Source organism: Anomaloglossus baeobatrachus, assembly GCF_048569485.1.
Source record: "Anomaloglossus baeobatrachus isolate aAnoBae1 chromosome 5 unlocalized genomic scaffold, aAnoBae1.hap1 SUPER_5_unloc_3, whole genome shotgun sequence".
Taxonomy (NCBI): Eukaryota; Metazoa; Chordata; class Amphibia; order Anura; family Aromobatidae; genus Anomaloglossus; species Anomaloglossus baeobatrachus.
In genome coordinates, this window is record NW_027441806.1 from 420,490 (window position 1) to 447,333 (window position 26,844).

General features: G+C 44.6%; 1 protein-coding gene across 1 annotated transcript in view; it reads right to left on the bottom strand.

Annotated features, from left to right (window-relative positions):
• The window catches only part of LOC142259155 (uncharacterized), a 118,875-nt gene that overhangs the window by 81,297 nt on the left and 10,734 nt on the right, over positions 1–26,844 (bottom strand). The window contains exon 3 of the mRNA XM_075331660.1: positions 19,724–21,190. Coding sequence (XP_075187775.1) covers positions 19,724–21,083 — 1,360 coding nt within the window. The 5' untranslated portion in view covers positions 21,084–21,190. The remainder of the gene's footprint in view (positions 1–19,723; positions 21,191–26,844) is intronic.

Consider the following 26,844-nt stretch of genomic DNA (forward strand, 5'->3'; position numbering starts at 1 on the left):
ATCCTGCTCATAAAATACCCCCATCCTGGTATATGGCTTGTATCCTGTGGCACAGAAAAAAAAAATAAGCGTTTATACTCACCTTTCCTCACTCCCTGCAGCACCGATCAGCTTCCTCTCTGTCTCAGCAGCAGCGCCGCTGTGTGGAGCCGTCACCGTTGTCTGCAGCATCGCGATGTCTTCCTGTCTGTGCCAGTCATCTGATCTGTGTGGACACTAGCGGCGCGCACAGCGATGACGTCATCGCTGTGCTCACCGCTCTCTACACAGATCAGCTGACCGGCACAGACAGGAAGACATCGCGATGCTGCAGGGGGACGGCTCCACACACGGTGACGGGTGAGTACACTGATTCACTGCACCACGCGCCGATAATGATGCACGGGGGGCAGTGAATACAGCTGCACATGATCACTCCAGGCTGTAGTTGCCAGGGGTGATCATGTGGGCCGGCTGTTAATTATGCGCGCACCCCCCCGCCCACCTGTCAGTGCTGGCTTTAGCGCTGAGAGATGATGGGCGGGAGGATGGGCGTGCATATGTAATGAGCGGGCCCACATGGTCACGGCAGGCGCTGCTACAGCCTGCTCGTGCCCCCGATGACCCGCTCCACCGCAGCACCCTCATTCCCCGCAGCCACATTCAGACCATAAGACGCACCCCCCATTTCCCCCCATCATTTGGGGGAAAAAAGTGCGTCTTATAGTCCGAAAAATACGGTACATGTTTTGGCGCTATGCGCCTTCATCACGGAATTACACATTGGAAAAAGGAAATAATTCTCCAGTGCGATCATAGATTCACAGCCGTCTTTAAAATCAAAATCTTTATTCAAATGGTTAAAAGTCCATGAGTAGAGTTGATCGAAGCCGCCAAAATCCGGGAAAGACGATCACTGCCGGATTGAGAAAAAAATGTGGGTCCGCTCCAGACTCCGGTGCCCATATACAGTGCCTACAAGTAGTCTTCAACCCCCTGCAGATTTATCAGGTTTACACATTTGGAATTAACTTGGCATTGTGACATTTGGACTGTAGATCAGCCTGGAAGTGTGAAATGCACTGCAGAAAAAAGAATGTTTTTTTTATTTTTGTTTTTTTTTTTTTAAATTGAGAAAAGTTTATTCAGAGGGTCATTTATTATTCAACCCCTCAAACCACCAGAATTCTGTTTGGTTCCCCTAAAGTATTAAGAAGTATTTCAGGCACAAAGAACAATGAGCTTCACATGTTTGGATTAATTATCTCTTTTTCCAGCCTTTTCTGACTAACTAAGACCCTCCCCAAACTTGTGAACAGCACTCATACTTGGTCAACATGGGAAAGACAAAGGAGCATTCCAAGGCCATCAGAGACAAGATCGTGGAGGGTCACAAGGCTGGCGAGGGGTACAAAACCCTTTCCAAGGAGTTGGGCCTACCTGATTCCACTGTTGGGAGCATCATCCGGAAGTGGAAGGCTTATGGAACTACTGTTAGCCTTCCACGGCCTGGACAGCCTTTGAAAGTTTCCTCCCGTGCCGAGGCCAGGCTTGTCCAAAGAGTCAAGGCTAACCCAAGGACAACAAGGAAGGAGCTCCGGGGGGACATTGGTTTCAGTCAATACCATAAGTAACGTACTCCACCGCAATGGTCTCTGGTCCAGACGAGTCTGTAAGGTACCTTTACTTTCAAAGCATCATGTCAAGGCTCGTCTACAGTTTGCTCATGATCACTTGGAGGACTCTGAGACAGACTGGTTCAAGGTTCTCTGGTCTGATGAGACCAAGATCGAGATCTTTGGTGCCAACCACACACGTGACGTTTGGAGACTGGATGGCACTGCATACGACCCCAAGAATACCATCCCTACAGTCAAGCATGGTGGTGGCAGCATCATGCTGTGGGGCTGTTTCTCAGCCAAGGGGCCTGGCCATCTGGTCCGCATCCATGGGAAGATGGATAGCATGGCCTACCTGGAGATTTTGGCCAAGAACATCCGCTCCTCCATCAAGGATCTTAAGATGGGTCGTCATTTCATTTTCCAACAAGACAACGACCCAAAGCACACAGCCAAGAAAACCAAGGCCTGGTTCAAGAGGGAAAAAATCAAGGTGTTGCAGTGGCCTAGTCAGTCTCCTGACCTTAACCCAATTGAAAACTTGTGGAAGGAGCTCAAGATTAAAGTCCACATGAGACACCCAAAGAACCTAGATAACTTGGAGAAGATCTGCATGGAGGAGTGGGCCAAGATAACTCCAGAGACCTGTGCCGGCCTGATCAGGTCTTATAAAAGACGATTATTAGCTGTAATTGCAAACAAGGGTTATTCCACAAAATATTAAACCTAGGGGTTGAATAATAATTGACCCACACTTTTATGTTGGAAATTTATTAAAATTTAACTGAGCAACATAACTTGTTGGTTTGTAAGATTTATGCATCTGTTAATAAATCCTGCTCTTGTTTGAAGTTTGCAGGCTCTAACTTATTTGCATCTTATCAAACCAGCTAAATCTGCAGGTGGTTGAATACTACTTGTAGGCACTGTAAGTCTATAGGGACCAGAATCCGGAGAGTAAAAACGTTTGTGGAGGGGATGGTGGGTAGGAGAACATGTGGTATACTCACCCTAGGCTGTCATTGCGGCACACTCCTTCCAGGTCACGCTATTCCCTTCCGGAGCCGTCGATTCAATATTCATTGTTTTGCCTGCCCACCAGCGTGTGTAATTGGTTGAAGTTAGATGCACCCTCACCCTGAGTGGCAGCGTGTCAGCTGCCTGGAACCAATCACAGGCGGCAGGACGGCCGGTGGGCGGGGAAAGCAGTGCAAGTGTCTGCAGGTCAGTATAGTGAAGTGCATGTGTTTCAGAAACACATAGCATGTAATATAATGTTAATATGTCATATTAAAGGGGATAATGTGGTGACTCCTGGTGCACAATGTATACAGGATTGTGATATATTAGATAAAAAAGTTGCATTATTATATTTTGAGGAGCAACAAGCGATTCTTGATTTGAGATTGTTTGATAAAAATTATTCCGTTAACATGGTGCAGAGTTCTAACTTATTTTCCACATCTAATAAGGATTGTTATCCATTAAATTCTAGACCGGCGGTATTAGATGCTTTCAGGATGCTAATGAAAAATAACTTTTGGAATGAAGTAAAAATATTGTTAACAAAAATTCCAATCTGACATTCCAGGAAACATGCGCCCTATAAGATTTGACAAATAACAGAGATTTGTTGGTAAAAAAGCGGATAAATTTGGGGCTATAGTCCTGATGGATGCGGGTTTATATCAGAAATTACACTTGTTGGGTTTGGAAAATAAAGATGTGTACACTGAGTTACCACAAAACCCCAGAGAGATCTATAATGCAGAGATGTTGAGTCTATTGGAAATAGGATTAAATTCCGTATAACATGAAAATTAAAAGGATAGGACGTTATATTGGCAATATGGTTTAATGTGTCACTGAAAATGAAGCCGAATTTTTTTGAATACCTAAATGATAATGACTACAATTTAACATTCACTTGTAGCTATGAAAATCGGAGGGTTAATTTCTTGGATGTGACTTTAATTGATAATTCTATAACAGGAAAAGTAGAAGTAGAACCTTCTAGAAAGGATACAGCCTCTAATAGTATCCTCAGAGCCACATCATGTCACCCGCCACATGTGGTGAAAAATCTCCCTGTAGGGGAACTAATGAGGACTAAACATCACAGTTCCCAAGAACAGGTTTTTCTGAGGGAAACTGATAATACTTGTAAAATATTGAAGGCTCGAGGCTATCCTGATTGGAGTTTGGATAGAGCCCAGAAAATTGCAAAGAATAAAGATCGGAATTTATTGTTAAAAAATGAAACGGATAGGGTTAATAATAATAACAAGAATAGGGAATCTATAAATTTGCCACCAAGTATAGTCCCCAGTTCAAAAAGATCACCTCTGTAATAATAAAGTTTTTACCTCTACTGGATCAAGATATTGAAGTAAAAAATATCCTTAAAAAAACAGACAAAATTTGTATCTAAAAGAGCGTCTACAATTGGAGATTTTTTTATCCCCCAGTCTATTCCTTGGTAAGACTGATTCTTCCACACAAAATTGGTTAAAATTATCCGGATTTTATAAATGTGGCGCTAATGTTTGTAAGTGTTGCAATTTTGTCAGTAAAGATGAAAAATGTTCTTCCAATTTCAATCAAAGGGAGTATATGATAAAAGACTTTATGAATTGTAACACGGAAAACTTGATTTATTTGATAGAATGTTGTTAAAAAACACATCAGAAAACACATTTCAGATGCATTAAATCTCCCTATAGCAGGTGCTTCAGTGGTTTCACCACATTTTGCACATAAACACAAAGGAGATCTAAGCAGTTATTTCTTTAAAGGGATAGAGAAAGTTTATAAACCTCTGAGAGGAGCGGATCTCCATAAAAACGTTTTGGCTCATGAAGTAAATGGATATTTTTGTTAGAAACTCGCATTCCTAATGGTTTAAACAGCAGGTTGGATCTGATAACACAGTATTAATGTATGTTGTGAAATTGTTGTTTTCTTCTTGCTAATATCATGTACTATGTTTTTGGTAATAATTGGTAGCTTTGATTCTAACAGAACTAGTGTTTTACATTTTACTGCTGGAATCTTAATGGTTTTGACTTTTTTTAGTGCTTAATTACTGGAAGGTTTCCTCCTTCTCCCTTCTGTGTAAAATAGTCTATTCTAATGGAGCAGTAGTGGACCAGGATGAAGGCAGTTTTGTGCCAAAACATGTAGTCCCTATGTGAACTCACTGCTGTATTTGGACAAATGTATGTCTCATGAACTTTTAACCATCTGAATAAAGATTTGGATTTTAAAGACGGACGTGGATTTGTGATCATGCTGGAGAATTTTTTCTTGTTTCCACATATATATATACACACACACACATATACACAGGTGCGTATGCATCTATTTTTTCTATAATATTAATGTAGGGAATTCTTTTTTTCTTCATCCTCTTTTCCTTTTTTTTTGTAACTTTTTCAAAACTTTTTTTCTTTCGCAATAAAACGCTCAAATATTTTTGGGAAATATATTAGTTCATACAATCTTATATCACTGTACACAAAACACTGTAAAATATATCTTTTTTGAAGACTACATTTAAATAAAAATATATATATATATATATATATATATATATTTATTAAAACATTACACATTAGTGCAAATAAATATATATTAGTTCATTAAAAAATCCATACTAATTTATATCATTCTACAGTACCTTTCATAAAAGAATCTTTTTATAGATCTTCCTCAATAGCTGACTCTACATTCTCTGCCCATATACTGTATATCCTTTACCTTTCCTTGCACTAATCAGGCCTACCAGTTTGTCCCAATATCTTTATATCTATTTGCCTTTTATTCTTTAACTTCGCTCTCTCCTCAAAGTCTATTCATATATCCACCAGTTACTTTACTCTGCCCTTCCCTACCCTTATCACTACCTCTACCTGTCCTACATAGCCAATAGGGCACCATATATTCATGTACCTTGAGACACTCCCAGCTTGTCAAACACATTTGAGCACACACGCTGCCATTCCCATTACTACCAAGCTGCCACAACATGTCTCACAATACATAAACATCTACTATATTAGCACATCACTGATTTTCCAAATGCGCATGCGCCGCCATCTACATTTCCACCAGGATGCTCTAGTACACAGGGCCGTATTTACCATTAGGCACCCGTGGTCCGGTGCCTGGGGCGGCAGGTTGCGGGGGGCGGCGCCAAGGGCGAGAGTAGAAAAAAAATAATTATTTTTTTTTTTTTAAATTTCCTTCCCCAGACTCATTACCATAACCGGAGTCTTTGCGGAAGGGGTGGGGGGGTTGTTGAGGTGGGGGGGTAGTTGGTCCCGTTTTTAATTTGTATTAGCATCTTAAACGCTAATACAAATCATCCTCCATACCTGCTCCCTGCGGCGCTTCCGGGGTCACAAGCTGCAATCAGCTCCCTGGCCTGGCGCGCTCACTGATGACGTCACAGGCAGCGCGATGAGTCACCTCACCACTGCCGGCGTCTCTGCAGACTGTGTGCCGCTGAGGAGCTGAGGAGAGAAGTCACCGGAGCCGGGAGGTAGGCGCTGTAGAGCCGAAGATAGCGGCGGCAGCCGGCGGGGTGTAATGTGCATGGGACAGGGGCAGCAGCCATAGGGGGCGCTCTATGGGAAAAAGAGGTGCATGGGGTATAATCTGTGTGGGGCAGGGGCAGCAGCTATAAGGGGCGCTCTATATAAGAAAGGGGGTGCATGGAGGGGGATCTCTATGGGGCAGGGGCAGCAGACATAGGGGCCGCGCTATATAGGAAAGGGGTGCATGGAGGGGGATCTCTATGGGGCAGGGGCAGCAGCCATAGGGGTCGCTCTATATAGGAAAGGGGTGCATGGAGGGGGATCTCTATGGGGCAGGGGGCTGCAGCCATAGGGGGCGCGCTGTATAAGAAAGGGGGTGCATGGAGGGGGATCTCTATGGGGCAGGGGCAGCAGCCATAGGGGGCGCTCTATATAGGAAAGGGGGTGCATGGAGGGGGATCTCTATGGGGCAAGGGGCAGCAGCCATAGGGGGCCCACTGTATAGGAAAGGGGGTGCATGGAGGGGGATCTCTATGGGGCAGCAGCCATAGGGGGCGCTCTATATAGGAAAGGGGGTGCATGGAGGGGGATCTCTATGGGGCAGGGGCAGCAGCCATAGGGGTCGCTCTATATAGGAAAGGGGTGCATGGAGGGGGATCTCTATGGGGCAGGGGGCTGCAGCCATAGGGGGCGCGCTGTATAAGAAAGGGGGTGCATGGAGGGGGATCTCTATGGGGCAGGGGCAGCAGCCATAGGGGGCGCTCTATATAGGAAAGGGGGTGCATGGAGGGGGATCTCTATGGGGCAAGGGGCAGCAGCCATAGGGGGCCCACTGTATAGGAAAGGGGGTGCATGGAGGGGGATCTCTATGGGGCAGCAGCCATAGGGGGCGCTCTATATAGGAAAGGGGGTGCATGGAGGGGGATCTCTATGGGGCAGGGGCAGCAGCCATAGGGGGCGCTCTATATAGGAAAGGGGGTGCACGGAGGGGGATCTCTATGGGGCAGGGGCAGCAGCCATAGGGGGCGCTCTATATAGGAAAGGGGGTGCATGGAGGGGGATCACTATGGGGCAGGAGTAGCAGCCATAGGGGGCGCTCTATATAGGAAAGGGGGTGCATGGAGGGGGATCTCTATGGGGCAGGGGCAGCAGCCATAGGGGGCGCTCTATATAGGAAAAGGGGTGCATGGAGGGGGATCTTTATGGGGCAGGGGCAGCAGCCATAGGGGGCACTCTGTATGATAAAGGGGGTGCATGTAGTTGGCTCTGTGTGGCTCACAGCACGGGGTGTGATCTGTATGGGGCAGGGGGCAGCCTGCGGGGTGGAATCACTGTGGAAAAGGGGGCAGCATGGGGTGGGCTCAGTATGGAAAAGGGGCCAGCGTGGGGTGGGCTCAGTATGGAGAAAGGGCAACATGGCTCAGTATGTAGAAGTCTAATGTGTGGGAGACAGTTCGAATAGGGGGCAGCATGTGGTCCAGACAGTTTGGCGATCATAGTTCATAAGTGAGGAGGGTGTAGTGGGTGTAACTCATGAGGGGAGACGGTGTGGTATTATAAAGGGGGAAGTGTGGAAGCCATGTACCATAATATAGACAGTGTGTGTGTGTGGGGGGGGGGGGTCATTTTTTTGTGCAGGGATTAAAGTGAGGGACAGTTATTTATTTTGGGGGCTTATTTAGAGAACAGCATGGTTGATTATTTTTATAATGACATGTTATTTTTAAGGGCACTGTGTCGTGATGTGCTGCAGAAGAGCAGAGAAGATGGAGGTCTGCAGAGACGAGCTGTGGATGTGAAGTCATAATGGCACCAGGACCTGTGAGGTACCGAGGTTTGAGGCTGGATAAATGCAGGTGATGGCTAAACACATTGCTAAATGCAGGTTTTAAGTGATAGCTGATCTATATCCAGCAGATGGTCAATGGTTTAACAGCTTCTGAGCCTGTGACCGCACTTTCATGTGCACAGTACGATCTTTACCATGATCGTCCTGTGCACATAGAATAGCATTGTTCTTGGCAGCGTGTGTTCACAGGACAATGTGCGGCCAAGAAAGATATTTAAAGGCGTCTGTCACCCCCCCCAAATGCCAATTAAACTGTACAAACATTTTTTAGGGAACACAGCCCATATAAAAATCATGCCAGGTAGAAACAGTGTAACCTAACAAAATTTTGCAGTGAGGGGGCATTGTGCACTTTTGGAGTGGCCTATGCCATAAACAAAAGTGAATCTTTTATCAAATGTTAAGTTGAGCTGTATACACCTGGTGTGATTTCTGTATGGGTTGTATACACCTGGTGTGATTTCTGTATGGGTTGTATACACCTGGTGTGATTTCTGTATGAGCTGTATACACCTGGTGTGATTTCTGTATGGGTTGTATACACCTGGTGTGATTTCTGTGTGAGCTGTATACACCTGGTATGATTTCTGTATGGGCTGTATACACCTGGTATGATTTCTGTATGGGCTGTATACACCTGGTATGATTTCTGTATACACCTGGTATGATTTCTGTATACACCTGGTATGATTTCTGTATGGGCTGTATACACCTGGTATGATTTCTGTATGGGCTGTATACACCTGGTATGATTTCTGTATGGGCTGTATACACCTGGTATGATTTCTGTGTGAGCTGTATACACCTGGTATGATTTCTGCGTGGGCTGTATACACCTGGTATGATTTCTGTGTGAGCTGTATACACCTGGTATGATTTCTGTGTGAGCTGTATACACCTGGTATGATTTCTGTATGGGCTGTATACACCTGGTATGATTTCTGTATGGGTTGTATACACCTGGTGTGATTTCTGTATGGGTTGTATACACCTGGTGTGATTTCTGTGTGAGCTGTATACACCTGGTATGATTTCTGTATGGGCTGTATACACCTGGTATGATTTCTGTATGGGTTGTATACACCTGGTATGATTTCTGCGTGAGCTGTATACACCTGGTATGATTTCTGCGTGGGCTGTATACACCTGGTATGATTTCTGTGTGAGCTGTATACACCTGGTATGATTTCTGTGTGAGCTGTATACACCTGGTATGATTTCTGTATGGGCTGTATACACCTGGTATGATTTCTGTATGGGTTGTATACACCTGGTATGATTTCTGTGTGAGCTGTATACACCTGGTATGATTTCTGTGTGAGCTGTATACACCTGGTATGATTTCTGTATGGGCTGTATACACCTGGTATGATTTCTGTATGGGCTGTATACACCTGGTATGATTTCTGTATGGGCTGTATACACCTGGTATGATTTCTGTATGGGCTGTATACATCTGGTATGATTTCTGTATGGGCTGTATACACCTGGTGTGATTTCTGTATGGGCTGTATACACCTGGTATGATTTCTGTATGGGCTGTATACACCTGGTATGATTTCTGTGTGAGCTCTATACACCTGGTATGATTTCTGTGTGAGCTGTATACACCTGGTATGATTTCTGTGTGAGCTGTATACACCTGGTATGATTTCTGTATGGGCTGTATACACCTGGTATGATTTCTGTATGGGTTGTATACACCCGGTATGACTTCTGTATAGGCTGTATACATCTGGTATGATTTCTGTATTCAGCTGTATACACCTGGTGTGATTTCTGTATACACCTGGTATTATTTCTGTATGGGCTGTATACACCTGGTATGATTTCTGTATGGGCTGTATACACCTGGTATGATTTCTGTATGGGCTGTGTACACCTGGTATGATTTCTGTGTGAGCTGTATACACCTGGTATGATTTCTGCGTGGGCTGTATACACCTGGTATGGTTTCTGTGTGAGCTGTATACACCTGGTATGATTTCTGTGTGAGCTGTATACACCTGGTATGATTTCTGTATGGGCTGTATACACCTGGTATGATTTCTGTATGGGTTGTATACACCTGGTATGATTTCTGTGAGCTCTATACACCTGGTATGATTTCTGTGTGAGCTGTATACACCTGGTATGATTTCTGTGTGAGCTGTATACACCTGGTATGATTTCTGTGTGAGCTGTATACACCTGGTATGATTTCTGTATGGGTTGTATACACCTGGTATGATTTCTGTGTGAGCTGTATACACCTGGTATGATTTCTGTGTGAGCTGTATACACCTGGTATGATTTCTGTATGGGCTGTATACACCTGGTATGATTTCTGTATGGGTTGTATACACCCGGTATGATTTCTGTATGGGCTGTATACATCTGGTATGATTTTTCTATGGGTGATGTTCCCTATTATGAATATTTGTGCCGGGTGATCGGCATTTTGTGGGTGACAGATATTTTGCTCCTGCATCAGGTGATTGACAGTTTGTTGAGGTAGACCGATAATCCGCAGCAGTGTAAACACACCTTAAAGAGCGACTTAAATGTTTCAGAAATTATTTTATATGTTTTAGGCTACTTTCACACTTCAGTTTTCTGCATTCAGGCACAATCCTTTTTTTTTCCTGATCCAACGGATTCGGCAAAAAATGTAAAAACCGTATCCACCGGATCCGTTATGCCGGATGCGTAAAAAAACTGATCCGTTGGATCCGTTTTGCATCCGTTTTTGCATCCGTTTTGTCAGTTTTTTTTGCTGGATCCGTTTTTTCAAAACATTGGAGCATGCTCAGTTTACAAAATGGATCCGGCATCCATAGGCTTCCATTGTAAAACACGCCGTATCGCACCGGATCCGGCGCGATGCGGTTTTTTTTTTTGCCGGACAAAAAAACCTTACAAGATACGTTGCCTCCGGCCGCTGCTTTAATTAATTTTGCCACATCCGGAAAAAAGCGGATGCAACGCAAAGCCATCAGGCACAATCCGGTAACAATGAAAATCTATGGGGATAAAACGGATGCGGTACCGGATCCGTTTTACCCGTTTTTTTCCGGATTGTGCCTGATGGAAAAAACCTGATGTGTGAAAGTAGCCTTAGGGTAATTAATTTTGAACAGATCTGAGGGGAACCCGGTCCCGAGTCCCCCACAATTGCTCCAAAGACCTATTAGGAAAGTGCAGGAGAGCAGACAGAGCAGCGCGGCTTCAGTAGAAAGTCATAGTTCTGTCTCCTGAGCCGTGCACTTCACCTATGGGGGTCTCAGGACACATTACTGCACCAGTCTAAGAATTAATGGACCTTTTTGATGACCCTTCTTTTGAGAATCCTAGAGCATGGTGCATGCTGGGATACTCGAAAGAAGCGTTATCATGGGGCGGAGGCTGCAGTCACTGCCACAGCCTCTGCCCCTCCCTGAAATGAAGCGTCATCAAGGGACAGGATAGGAAATTATTAATGCAAGTATATTAAAAAAAAAATTATATTTTGGCACTAAATAGATAGGGATTTAGAATGAAAATTACTTTGCCTTCGGACCAAACCTTTAAATTACTCTTTAAATGTTTACTAGTGCAGCTACTAGCAACTAATCAGTACTGTGGTACCTAGTTTGATGATAGTTGGTAACAACAATTTCAATCATCTCCTTACCATTGTTAAGGTATACAAGTTTATATGATAGGGGCTAACCTGACATTGAAAGTGATCGCTGTATAACGGTGATGTGTCATGTATTGACGGTTGTTCTGCGGCTGTATTTCTGATGATTGTTCTGGTGATGTAGGCATGTACTGACTGTTCTGGTGATGTAGGCATGTACTGACTGTGGTTCTGGTGATGTATTTATGTACTGATGGTTGTTCTTCTGAAGTTATGTACGAACGTAAGAGCGCAGCATGTAGCGTTTTTGAGCGTCGGTATCCTTTTTTTCTTTTTCTACTGCGCATGCTCAGCTCTTGTGTTTAATAATTGAAATCAATATTTCTTTCTCTCGGCGGCCGAACGATCAGCTGATTGCCTGGCGGTTGGATTTTGAGATCGATCAGCTGGCTTTTGAGAACGATCATCTGATCGCTCGGCTACTGTGAACAATCAGGTGATCGCCCAGCGGCCGGCCTCCGGGTGATCAGCTGATCGTTCACAATAGCCAGCCACTGGTAAAACAGTAAAAAACCCCAAAAAACAACGGATTGTTGTTTTGCAGCATCAGTCACATCAGTTGTACCACTATCTGCAATGCATCCGTTGCATAAGTCACACAACTGATTGTGACGGATGCAAAACAACGCAAGTGTGAAAGCAGCCTTACCAGTAGGGGGCGTTACAACTTAAAGTGCCTAGGGCAGCATGAATGCCAAATACGGCCCTGCTAGTACACCATTACATAGATTCCCCGCAATGCGCATGTGCCGGCCATCCAGACGCTTTCCAGTGCGCAGGCGCGGACTCTGGTCAGTACACCAACACACGTCATCTCCCTGCAGTGTGAGAGACGGCGAATATGCACAAGACGGCGAATATGCACGTGCCGGTCACCCAGGTGCTCTCTAGTGCGCAGGCGCCATTGTTCCATGTTACACTGAGACATGTCACAACCATGTAATACACAAGATGACCTGTGCACAGGCACCGGGGCTATTTAAAGCCCATGCACTCAGACCGGGCTACATCCAGGATAGTACAGACACAGGAGTGCTCATCACACAAAGGCAATCTACAGTTATCCATATACTATATCCTTTTTCTCCCTCCTCCTTATATGATATAACTTACATTTCCTGACTTAGCTTTCATTTAACATTTCAGGAACCCCCATTACCAAAAAACCCTCACATTTCCAGGAGATCAGCATTAAAGGGGTGGTTCACCCATGTTTTTTATTGTCTAGATCGATATTATATTGAGAAACAATGTTTCTCTCAAATACCTTGTATTGTCAATAGTGCCTGTGAGAGGCGCTATTGCAGACCGCTGTTCCCCGTCCAGTGACGTACCCGTCAAGTGCTGCCACGTCACATCCGTACTGCCGCCTGCATTCTGAGCCCATCTGCTCCCTGCTCTTCCTCCCTCACAGCTCAGCGCGTCTCTTGCTTGCAGGGTTCTGCGAGGAGGGAGGGGGGAGCAGGAGACGCTCTGTGCTGTGAGGGTGGAGGGAGAGGGGAGCAAATGGGCTGTGACAGCAGTGAAACCCCGCTCACAGCTCAGAGTCTGGAAGAATGTAGCCGGCTGCACGGATGTGACGTGGCAGCATTGGACGGGTATGTCACTGGACGGGGAGCAGCGGTCTGCAATAGCGCCTCTCACAGGCACTATTGCCAACACAAGGTATTTGAGAGAAACATTGTTTCTCAATATAATATCAAACTAGACAATAAAAAATATGGGTGAACCACCCCTTTAACAGGTAGTACATAACTGCCTTACATAGGCTATCAATACCTTTTCCTCTACCCTCATCCTCCTTCCTAACCTATTTAAACCTAATGCAACTTGTATGTATTTACTAATATTACTAACAGTTTCATGTGCAAAATTTGATATTCTTATACTGCCATATGTACATCTCGTATTATTTATACTAAGTGTAAATTTTCAATATAATATTCAATGTATATTATGTTTCCAGATTGGGAGATTATTCTCATAATTTTGAAAAATGCTGATCCAAAGAAAGATGTTTACCCTAAGAATATACTGTATTTATTGTATATATCTGTAAATATGTATTTAGATACTGTTTGGCTATGTGCCCACGGGGACAGTGTCCTCCAGTTATATCCGCAAGACATTCCGCAGGAGCTCCCAGAAATCCGCCACAGAACTTTCTCTGTTTCAATGCTGCGGATATACAGCGGAATGTTGTGCGGATATGGTGCGGACATTCTGCATTGAGGATACAGTGCCATGGCTTCGGCACTGCATCCTCAATGCAGAACAAGTGCTGCAGTGATCGGGGTGCTCATACTTACCTCCATCATGCAGCACCTCGCTTTCTGGCGGCCGGGTCACTGTCAGCGTCTTGTCTGGTGCACTGTGCTGGAGGTGGGCGGGCCTGCACTAGCTCCGGCTGTCACATGACCGGAGGTCGTGCAGGCCCCGCCCACCTCTTCCTTCCTGTACCTGGCTGGATCCACCGCGCTGCTGTACACCGGACGGAGAAAGTGACTCAGGTGTCTATCAAGGCAGGTAAGTATATGGGACCCTGCGGAGAAATCCGCAACAATAATTGACATGCTGCAGATTTTTCCGCACGAAAATCCGCACGATTTCCGCTGCGGAAAAATCCGCAGCGTGGGCACAGCATATCCCAAATGCCATAGAAATGGCTGGGGAGTAGCTGAGCTGCAGATTTCTGGAAAATCCGCGGCTTTTCAGCGAGAAATCCGCGGCAAAATCCACGCATTTTCCGCAGCGTGGGCACATAGCCTTTATATTTCTTTTCCAAGCGACCTCGTGAACACGGCTCCTTGTGCCGAAATGTAGGAATTGATAGTGTTAAAATTTATGATTTCTCCTAAATAAATATAATTCTTTTACTTGCAAAGCAAAGACAAAGTGTGTGCAGTGTATTACTATGGACTGAGCACCATATCTAATTCACGGAGAATGTCTGGTGAGATTTCTGGACTTTATCAAGTGCCGTTATCCAAATATGTGGAAAATTATACATTTGGCCTGGGACAACTCAAAGTCCCATGGCTTCCAGTACCACCTATATGCCGATGACACCCAGATCTACCTCTCTGGTCCAGATGTCATATCTCTGTTGTCCAGAATCCCAGGGTGTCTATCTGCTATATGCTCCTTCTCCTCTCGCTTCCTAAAGCTCAATGTGGCCAAAACTGAACTAATCATATTTCCTCCATCTCACCTACACTCTCTACCTGATCTATCTAGTACAATAAATAACATCATGCTCTCCCCAGTATCCAAAGTTCGCTGCCTCGGAGTAATCTTTAACTCTGCCTTGTCCTTTATACCACACATCCAATCCCTCACCACCTCCTGCCATCTTCAACTCAAAAACATTTCTAGAATCCGTCCCTTCCTCAATTCCCAATCTACAAAAAATGCTAGTGAATGCCCTCATAATCTCCCGCCTGGATTACTGCAACATCCTCCTCCGTGGCCTCGCTGCTAACCATGTTGCCCTCTCCAGCCATCCTTAATTCTGATGCCCGACTGCTCTATCTCTCTCAATACCACCCCGCTTCTCCCCTCTGCAAATCCCTCCATTGGCTCCCAATCTTCCACCGTATCCAATTCAAACTACTAACACTGACCTACAAAGCCATCCATAATCTGTCTCCGTCATATATCTCTGAACTAATCTCTGCAACACTTGCAAGCTTCAAACGGAACTTGAAAACTCCTCTGTTCAGGAATACCTATAATCTCCAATGACCCCACTACTTCACCACCACCACAGCTACTGCCTCACCACCATGTGGAGCCGCCACCTCACAAACGTGTGGAGCTGACGCCTCACGAGCGTGCGGAGCCGCCGCTGCCCAACCAACACCCCATCTATTGTCTCCTCCCCAAAATCCTATAGAATGTAAGCTCACAAGGGCAGGGTCCTCTTCCCTCTGTACCAGTCTCTCTATTGTAGCTTGGATATGTATTCTGTATGTAACCCCTTCTCTTGTACAGCACCATGGAATCAATGGGGCTCTATAAATAAATAATAATAATAATTATCCTCTTGTTATTATGCTTAAATGGGAAAGGGATATTGGGCCGTTACTGACAATCAATAGACAAGGATCCTTGAAGGGGTCAGATCTTTATCTCTAGTGGACATTGTAGACTCTCAGATCTATAAATCATCCATAGGGGATATATGACCCCTCTGTTCCTCCACAAGGTCGGCATACGTACAGAGGACAAAGGTGGGAAGTGCTGAGCGGAAGTTGCGGATCTTACACACAGGCTGCGGATTATAAATACTTTATTGGAGTAAAGTTATTACGATTGTAAAATCATATTCAGCAGGATTGGTCGGAGACGCCAAGGTTTTATAATAAGGGAATATAGAACTGACACTGGACACACGCGGGAAAACTGCGATAGGACGATTATTGTTTCTTACATATAAATTGATAACATTTAGATTGATTCAGACGACTCCGACAAAACGTGATTAACAAAGTCAGTGACAAATTGCAGTAATAATAGTATTGTATCCAAGATATTTAATGCCATAATGAGGGAACAGGTCGATGGAAATAGTAATTTGTAATATAAACATGTTTATTATTGTAGTATAGAGAAGTTACAGACATTGTTCAGACATGGAGAATGTGCGCTGAAAGTAAAGGGTGCTTTACACGCTTCGACATTGCTAGCATTTGCTGGCGATGTCGAGCGCGATAGCACCAGCCCCCGTCGTACGGCTGATATGTGGTGATCGATGCCGTAGTGAACATTATCGCTACAGCAGCGTCACACACACATACCTGTGCAGCGACGTCGCTGTGACCGCCAAACAATCCCTCCTTCAAGGGGGAGGTGCGTTCGGCGTCACAGCGACGTCACTAAGCGGCCGTCGAAACGAAGGGGCGGAGATATCCATAGAACAATGAGAGACAGGGAAGCACTCACCGATAAACTAGGACTATTTTATTTTTTAATGCTGACAGGTGAGACGGACATGAGGGAATGCAGGGAGGGGAGCACGAGGACGACGGTACCGTTTCGCACCACTAGGGGTGCTTTCACGGGTATGGTATGGACCCGTGAAAGCACCCCTAGTGGTGCGAAACGGTACCGTCGTCCTCGTGCTCCCCTCCCTGCATTCCCTCATGTCCGTCTCACCTGTCAGCATTAAAAAATAAAATAGTCCTAGTTTATCGGTGAGTGCTGCCCTGTCTCTCATTGTTCTATGGATATACTTGTTTAAACTGGGCAATAGCACCTCGGTAATGGACTTTGTTGGATCCATCAAGATGAGAAAAAATGTTTTTCTGTGACATCTGAAAATCTAATGGATATAATCAAGGCAACTCCATACTGAACTGTGTTTGGGACAGAAATACCACACTACCTCCAGCATAGGTAAGCAGTGCGGTGCACAATCTTTTCTTATTTTTCGAAGGGGCGGAGATGAGCGGGACGTAACTTCCCGCCCACCTCCTTCCTTCCGCATTGCCAGTGGACGGAGGTAAGGAGATGTTCGTCACTCCCGCGGTGTCACACATAGCGATGTGTGATGCCGCAGGAACGGGGGACAACATCGCTACTAAGCAGACAACGATAGTTGGTTTTGGGACGACCTCTCCAAAACCAATGATTTTTGTCTCTTTTGCGATCGTTTAAGGTCGCTTGTACGCGTCACATGCTGCGATGTCGCTAACGACGCCGGATCTGCATCACAAACACCGTGACGTCGACGATAAATCGTTAGTGATATCGCAGTAAAGCACCCTTAACTGTAATGAATGGCAGATCACTGAGATTGGGAGTTAGGAAGAAGAGGGAGGAGGAATGGTGGGTATTTTGGGGGAGGTTTGCAATACATATATACTCCATATAGTGAATGTATAAATATATAAATGTGAAATGATAAATACACATGGAATATTGCTATTTATTTGATTTTTAGAAAACAGACGTCTATTACTAACTATATGTATTATAATTCTAACGTAACTTCTAACAAGCTTTCCATTTATTCTTTACTTTTACTGTCTCTTTTTTGTTTTCTTGTTCAGTTTTTCATATTTATAGTTTCTTCCCATGTGATTTTTTTTTTCAATATATATTTATTTAAATTTTTCACATAACAACAATCAATACATATCACAATAGGTGTAACACTACGATAGTTTTAACAGCCACCTCAAAGCAACATGGTATAAGGATAAATAAGAAAAAAATAAAAAGCGAGGGGAGAGGGAAAGAACACCAATCCGGTCAATTCTATACATAGGAATTAATAATACAAATACATATAGATCAAAATCCATAGGACAAATAGAATATGAAAAAAATGCCCAAATGCCCCAATTTCTCTGAATTTGTTTTCTCTTCTCTATGTTATGGACAAGTGTAAATTCATAATGAAAATGGAGTATTAATTTTCCTGACAAGCTCCTCAACCGAGGGAACTGAAGGGAGTTTCCACTTTATAGCCTGACATCGTCTGGCCGAGGTAAGTATATCAGCAATAACCGTTTTCACATTTTCAGGGAAGTTATCAAGTCCTATATTCAGAATTGCCAGTAGATCATCCATAATTACAGGAAGACTAGTTACAGATGAAATTAGATCAAACACCTGCTCCCAAAGCCAAAATACCATAGCTTTAGGACAGGACCACCATACATGCCCCAGCGTGCCTTTCTGAAGACAGGCTGTCCAACAGAAAAGGGAATAATCAGGGAACATGTGAGCCAATTTGCCTGGAAACAGATACCACCCTGTATATTTAATATAATTTGTCCTAGGTGATTTATACAAGCTGAGGTCCTATAAGTCCATTCCGTGGCACCCACCATTGTTGAGGGAAGAATGTAAAAGATAGCTCTTGCTCCCATTTTATCACGTATGACAACTTCAGATTTTCCAACGGGGAGTTTAAAAAACTATATAAAATTAAGACCCCTTTAAAGGGAACCGGTCATCAGAAATTTAGCTTGAAACCTAAGAGTTTCCCCCTCTGCAGTTCGTGGGCTGCATTCTAGCAGGTTCCTGTACTTTTTGTGGCCCCTTTTAAACCAAATTAAATACTTTATAAACTTGTACCTTTTGCTATGTAAATTTTGTAAATCGTCCATGGGGGCGGGCTCTCTGCTGACCGTTGCTGTTCCTCCAGCACATTGACGCCATCCCCCCACGCTCCATTTCATCCATCAGGACGCCGCCCACTGTGCCCGAGGTGCCGCCCACGCCAGGATCGCTGGTGATGTGTGTCACAAGCACGAGATTATGGGCGGCGCTGTGATTGCATCGCAAGTGCCCGTCCATAATCTCGTGGATGCGCTTTCCCCCACGGCCTCCAGCATTCTGCGCAAGCGCTCGCCGGCCAAATGACCTGACATCACCTCCTTCCCATCTTACCCTGCAGCAGGGCAAGATGGGAAAGAGGTGACGTCGGGTCATCTGGCCAGCAAGCGCTTGCGCAGAACGCTGGAGGAAGAGGGGAAAATGCGGTCACGAGGTTATGGGCGGCACTTGCTGATGACACTCACAGCGCCGCCCATAACCTCGTGCCTGCGCAAAATGTCACCAGCGGTCACACGTGCACACAGTGCACAGTCCCGCTGCAGTCGCACAGCGCATGCGCGGGACCACAGGCGCCCAGGGGCGGCGTCCTGAGATATGAAATTCAGCGTTGGGGGGGCGGCGTAAATCTGCAGGAGGAACAGCAACGGTCAGCAGAGAGACATTTTGAATAAAACAGAGAATCACTTCACCAACACAAAAGAGAAGAGATAGTAGGGAGGTAAAAAAAAAACAACTTGCATTAAATGGTTTAATTAACACTACTTCCAAAAGGCTTTGAGTAGCCCATGTAAATTTCTCTTAGTGGGCAACAAATTATAATTTGCAAGTAAAAGATTTCACTTTTTCTAGGTATGATAATAGCTTCTACCTTTGTGAGTTTTGTGATGTTCAAAAATAACCCATTTGTGTGTTAAATATTTCCCTCATTCTAAACATGTCAAGGGTTTCTCCCCTGTGTGAATTCTTTTGTGTTTTCCAAGACATGATTTTCGGTTAAAAGATATCCCACATTCTGAACATGAATATGGCTTCTCACCGGTGTGAGTTCTCTGATGTGTAATAAAATGCAATTTATGTGTAAAACATTTCCCACATTCTGAACATGAAAAAGGCTTCTCCCCTGTGTGAATTCTCTGATGTGAAATAAGATGTACCTTTCGCTTAAAAAATCTCCCACATTCTGAACATGAAAAAGGCTTCTCCCTTGTGTGAGTTCTCTGGTGTATAACAAGAGTTGATTTCTGTGCAAAACATTTCCCACATTCTAAACATGAAAAAGGCTTCTCGCCTGTGTGAGTTATCCGATGTGTAGCAAGACTTGAATTTTGGGTAAAACATTTTCCACATTCTGGACATGAATATGGCTTCTCACCTGTGTGAGTTCTTTGATGTGAAACAAGATGTAATTTTCGGTTAAAAAATCTCCCACATTCTGAACATGAAAAAGGCTTCTCGCCTGTGTGAGTTCTCCGATGTGTAGCAAGACTTGAATTTTGGGTAAAACATTTTCCACATTCTGGACATGAATATGGCTTCTCACCTGTGTGAGTTCTTTGATGTGAAACAAGATGTAATTTTCGGTTAAAAAATCTCCCACATTCTGAACATGAAAAAGGCTTCTCCCTTGTGTGAGTTCTCTGGTGTATAACAAGAGTTGATTTCTGTGCAAAACATTTCCCACATTCTAAACATGAAAAAGGCTTCTCGCCTGTGTGAGTTATCCGATGTGTAGCAAGACTTGAATTTTGGGTAAAACATTTTCCACATTCTGGACATGAATATGGCTTCTCACCTGTGTGAGTTCTTTGATGTGAAACAAGATGTAATTTTCGGTTAAAAAATCTCCCACATTCTGAACATGAAAAAGGCTTCTCGCCTGTGTGAGTTCTCCGATGTGTAGCAAGACTTGAATTTTGGGTAAAACATTTTCCACATTCTGGACATGAATATGGCTTCTCACCTGTGTGAGTTCTTTGATGTGAAACAAGATGTAATTTTCGGCTAAAACATTTCCCACATTCTGAACATGAATAAGGTTTCTCACCTGTGTGAGTTCTCTGATGCTTAGCAAGATTTGTTTTCCAGTTAAAACATTTCCCACATTCTGAACATGAAAATGGCTTCTCCCCTGTGTGAGTTTTCTGGAAACTAACAGATTCTGAAGAAAATCTTTTCTCCCCTATGTGAACTTTTTTACTATTTTTTTGATTTTCTGAAGTTGAAAATGGCTTCTTTGCTGTAAAATCACTTTGATTTGTAATGCTGCTTTTGTGATATTTATTTTTCTTAATAGTCTGTGATGATTCAGAACATAGGACTTGTTTAAAAGAATCAGATGATAGATTTTTGCTGTGAAGTGATGATGGCATATCTTGAATAGTGGCATTCACTTCAGTTCTATCTTGTGTGATATCAAGGTCATCTGATTTTAAAATTGAAGATGTCAGTTGTGCCTCTGTTCTCCTGGTACAGTCATCTGCCAAGAAGGAAAATTATTGACGATAATATATACAAATTTAAGGATATAATTTATAAAAATAGCTTGTAATGCCATTACCAGTGTCCCCGCAGTGCCCCCGCAGCCTTTCCCCGTTTAAGGTCTCCTGGGAGTGCGCTTAGAGCATGCTTATATATTCTTAAAGGGCCAAAGTGCCCTTACCCGGAAGTGCCTCACAAGTCACAACCTACAGCTGAGAGGCACTAGGTATTCAAGGCATCCTCCCCTATGGGAGGTGCCTGGGCAACGTGGTCTATCGTTAGAGACGTGTTGCTAGTTGTCAGTTCCTGTTCTGTTTTCTGAGTCTCATGCTGTGCGTGATAACAGATGTCTGTTTCCTAGTAAACGCTGTGCCCACTGTAGTTGCTACATCTGTCTATACCAGCTGTGCCTGTTGTAGCTACTGCACCTATTTTATTAGCCATATCCACTGCACCTGCATACACCAGCCGTCTGGTCTGCACACGACCACATCAGTGACTGTCAGAATACAATCGCCGACCACTGGGGTCAACTATCACAGTACCAAGTCTCCGTGGCGTTACATCTGGCAGCTTCCTCCCAGCACAAGCCTATCCTCACCATCAGAGGCTATACATGTGAACATATAGTGAACATGGTAAATAAAAAAACATTGTGTAATTCCCCTAACTTTTTGCAATTTCACTGCACTTGGAATTTTTCCACTATTTCACAGTACACTATATGATAAATGAATACTGTAATTCAAAAGTACAACTCATCCTGCAAAAAATAATCCCTGATATGTCTATGCTTATTTAAAAAAAAATCGCCCAGGGGTGAAGAAGTTAAATTTTGGAAATCATGTGGGTGGGCTGCTCGGCCTCCATTTACCCACTGTGGGATAATCCTAACCCCTATCATGGTACAGTTAGGGGTGCTTCACACACAGCGAGCTCGCTGCCGAGATCGCTGCTGAGTCACGCTTTTTGTGACGCAGCAGTGACCTCATTAGCGATCTCGCTGTGTGTGACACTGAGCAGCGATCTGGCCCCTGCTGCGAGATCGCTGCTCGTTACACACAGCCCTGGTTCGTTTTCTTCAAAGGCGCTCTCCCGCTGTGACACACAGATCGCTGTGTGTGACAGCGAGAGAGCGACAAATGAAGCGAGCAGGGAGCAGGAGCCGGCGTCTGGCAGCTGCGGAGGCTGGTAACTAAGATACACATCGGGTAACCAAGGTGGTTACCCGATATTTACCTTAGTTACCAGCCTCCGCAGCTCTCACGCTGCCTGTGCTGCCGGCTCCGGCTCTCTGCACATGTAGCTGCTGTACACATTGGGTTAATTAACCCGATGTGTACTGTAGCTAGGAGAGCAAGGAGCCAGCGCTCAGTGTGTGCGGCTCCCTGCTCCCTGCACACACAGCTAAGCGGTGTGCGCTGGTAACTAATGTAAACATCGGGTAACCATACCCGATGTTTATCTTAGTTACCAGTGTCCGCAGCTTCCAGACGCCGGCTCCGTGCAAGCGCAGCGTCGCTTGCACGTCGCTGCTGGCTGGGGGCTGTTCACTGGTCGCTGGTGAGATCTGCCTGTTTGACAGCTCACCAGCGACCATGTAGCGATGCAGCAGCGATCCTGACCAGGTCAGATCGCTGGTCGGATCGCTGCTGCATCGCTAAAGTGTGAAGGTACCCTTACCCTGTGCTGAACTTTGGATATAAACGCCCCTATCAGCACATTCATCAGAAGGGAGAGAAGGAAGATCCATCAATAAGATGCCGAGATTTTAGGAAGATGGATTCATTGCTCTCAGTGGGAGAAACAATAAGAATCTTGTCAAGGGGCGGACACAGACTGTAGTGGGTCCTTGTGCAAGAAATCTTTTTGCCCCCCCACCTTCATATGGTAACAAAATTATGTAAACATATAGATTGTAGTGTTTATTACTATTCTAGGACACAACTATCAAATCTAAACAATAAAGAAGCTCCATATTCACCATCTGAATATAACACAGACCAGTCCTGCCGCCCTCCTATCTGCTGCAGCTTCAGCGCTGTCTCCAATGCTTCTATTTACATTGGCTGGAGATGGCACAGCCGTATACTGTGTGTGGTTTGCAGCTTGTCAGTGGTATACAGCTCAAGAGTCTGAAGCCAGTGATTGTCTGCAGCGGTCACATGAGAGACACTTGCGCTGTGATGTCTGCAGCCATTGTAAACAGAAGCATCAGGGAATGTAACACTAGAGCTGTCAGGTGCAACAAAGATGAGGATTTATAGTTTATTAAAGGGATTGTCCAGACAAAGGTCATTACCTGGAGGCCAGATTCTGTAAAAATAACAAAACAAATTGTGTTCCCCTGCTGTCACCTCCTGGATCCAGCGCCGGCCGTCCTGTGCTCAGTGCCAGCATTAATTATGTCACTGTTCTATCAGACATAGGACCACTGCAGCTTGTGATGCCTGCAGTTCAAGTCACCTGACCGCTGCAGTCTATCACAGGCTGCAGCGGTCCTGTGTCTGGTAGAACAGTGACATAATTATGTCACAGACTACAGGACAGCAGCGCTGGATCCAGGAGGGTGACTGCAGGTGTGAATAATTTAATTAGTTTTACAAAATTGAACCCCTATTAGATCCTTTTGCCAGACAATGTCTTTACAGTAAATGTATTATTTCAGACAACTCCTTTATACGGAACCTGCCAGCTGAGACCCATGCGCTGTGGCAGCCTGTACCAGGCAGTGGCAGCCTGTACCAGGCAGTGGCTGTATGATCTCAGCCAGGGGTTTGTTACCCTAAAACACTGCGGAGATTCAGAGAAAAAAAAACCCACTTTAATAGATGTCTGGGACTGAGCCGCATCAGTTGTAGTAGTTGTACAGATGTGATGTCTGATACAAGCTGCTTGATCCACGGGTGACATGTATCCGCTGGCAAGATCCTTTTAAGCAGCTCTATATGACAGGTGGTTACAGCAGAGAAGAAGAGGAAATACAACAAAAAAACAGCCGCACCATAGACCTGATTAAAGAAGCCCCCACTAAGTTGTTTACTGATGGAATGTGTGTTTATGCATGAAGTGTCATAATATACTCACCTACCGCTGCTCTCTCTGGTGGCCAGCTCCGTTCTGCTACTCCTCTCAGTGACATCACCACCGCTCTCTCCGGTGTCCAGCACTGTTCTGCTCCTCTTCTTAGTGAAGTCACTGTTGTTCTCTCTGGTATCCAGCGCTGTTCTGCTCCTCTTCTCAGTGACGTCACTGCTCTTCCTTATCTCTGGTGACCAGCGCTGTTCTGCTCCTCTTCTCAGTGACGTCACCACTCTCTCGTATTTCTGGTGTCCAGCGCTGTTCTGCTCCTCTTCTCAGTGACATCACTGCTCTCCCGTATCTCTGGTGTCCAGCGCTGTTCTGCTCCTCTTCTCAGTGACGTCACCACTCTCTCGTATCTCTGGTGTCCAGCGCTGTTCTGCTCCTCTTCTCAGTGACATCACTGGTCTTCCTTATCTCTGGTGTTCAGCGCTGTTCTGCTCCTCTTCTCAGTGACGTCACTGCTCTTCCTTATCTCTGGTGACCAGCGCTGTTCTGCTCCTCTTCTCAGTGACGTCACCACTCTCTCGTATTTCTGGTGTCCAGCACTGTTCTGCTCCTCTTCTCAGTGACGTCACCACTCTCTCGTATCTCTGGTGTCCAGCGCTGTTCTGCTCCTCTTCTCAGTGACATCACTGGTCTTCCTCATCTCTGGTGTTCAGCGCTGTTCTGCTCCTCTTCTTAGTGACGTCACCACATTCCAGTACCTCCAGGTCACACTGTGCTCTGCTGGACCTAAAAGTGACTTACAATGTAAGTCTATGGAGAAACAGAAAGAGGCTCTATAGGCTTTAATTGTAAAAGACTTCTGGCTCAGAGTGTAGTGTGACCCGAGATACTGGAGAGCGGTGATGTCACTCAAGAGAGTAGAAGAGCGGCGGTAGGTGAGTATATAAATACACACACTACATTACATGCACATACACACTCCATCAAAAAAGAGAGTAGGAGTCTTCTTTATATGTATGTATTCACCTATACCCTGTGTGCAGAATTATTAGGCAAGTTGTATTTTAGGATTTTTTTTATTATCAATCAACTCAAAAAACTCATATCAAAGTTTAAATATTTTTGGAAGTTGGAGTGGGTTTTTTTAGATTTGGCTATCTTAGGAGGATATCTGTTTATGCAGGTAACTATTACTGTGCAGAATTATTAGGCAACGTAATAAAACCCAAATATATTCCCATCTCACTTGTTTATATTCACCAGGTAAACCAATATAACTGCACAAAATTTAGAAATAAACATTTCTGACATGCAAAAACAAAATCCCAAAAAATTAGTGACCAATATAGACATTCGATGACACTCAGCAGCCGACCATCCATAGATTCTGTCATTTGCTTGATCTGTTTACGATCAACATTGCGTGCAGCAGCCACCACAGCCTCCCAGACACTGTTCCAAGAGGTGTACTGTTTTCCCTCCCTGTAGATCTTACATTATATGATGGACCACAGGTTCTCTATGAGGTTCAGATCAGGTGAACAAGGGGGCCATGTCATTATTTTTTCATCTTTTAGACCATTACTGGCCAGCCACGCTGTGGAGTAGTTGGATGCATGTGATGGAGCATTGTCCTGCATGAAAATCATGTTTTTCTTGAACGATACCGACTTCTTCTATGCCACTGCTTGAAGAAGTTGTCTTCCAGAAACTGGCAGTAGGTCTAGGAGTTGAGCTTCACTCCATCCTCAACCCGAAAAGGTCCCACAAATTAATCTTTGAAAATTCCAGCCCATTCCAATACCCCCCCTCCACCTTGCTGGCGTCTGAGTCGGAGTGGAGCTCTCTGCCCCTTACTGATCCAGCCTCTGGCCCATCAAGAGTCACTCTCATTTCATCAGTCCATAAAACCATTGAAAAATCAGTCTTAAGATATTTCTTGGCCCAGTCTTGACGTTTTATCTTCTGTTTCTTGTTCAAAGGTGGTGGTTTTTCAGCCTTCCTTACCTTGGCCATGTCCCTGAGTATGGCACACCTTGTGCTTTTTGATACTCCAGTAACATTGCAGCTCTGAAATATGGCCAAACTGGTGGCAAATGGCATCTTGGCAGCTTCACACTTGATTTTCCTCAATTCATGAGCAGTTATTTTGTGCCTTTTTTGCACAACACGCTTCTTGCGACACTGTTGGCTATTTGACATGAAACGCTTGATTGTTCGGTGATCAAGCTTCAAAAGTTTGGCAAGTTCAGGACTGCTGTCTCACTTTCTCTCCCTCTCAACCTATAGATAAATTCACGGCGGTGAAAGAGATCCATTCATTTTCCCGCAAGCTGATCCTACGCCGGCTACACCATAAATCTAGTGGGGGTGAATTATTTAATACATCGGTTGAGAGGGAAGCATTGGAGACATTGGAATCTCTAGCAAGAGAAAGTGACACCACTCCTACAAGTAAGTTTCCTATGCACCTTATGTACAAGTCCAAAACTTTTTCATCACTTAGTTTGTGCCCAGCGGTGGAGTTGTTCACGAAACTGGTTTGTAGAGATATTGAGCGGATGCGATTGGATGGATTTACGTCAAAACCTAATTTGAGTAAAGTTGAAAAAGAAGCACTTC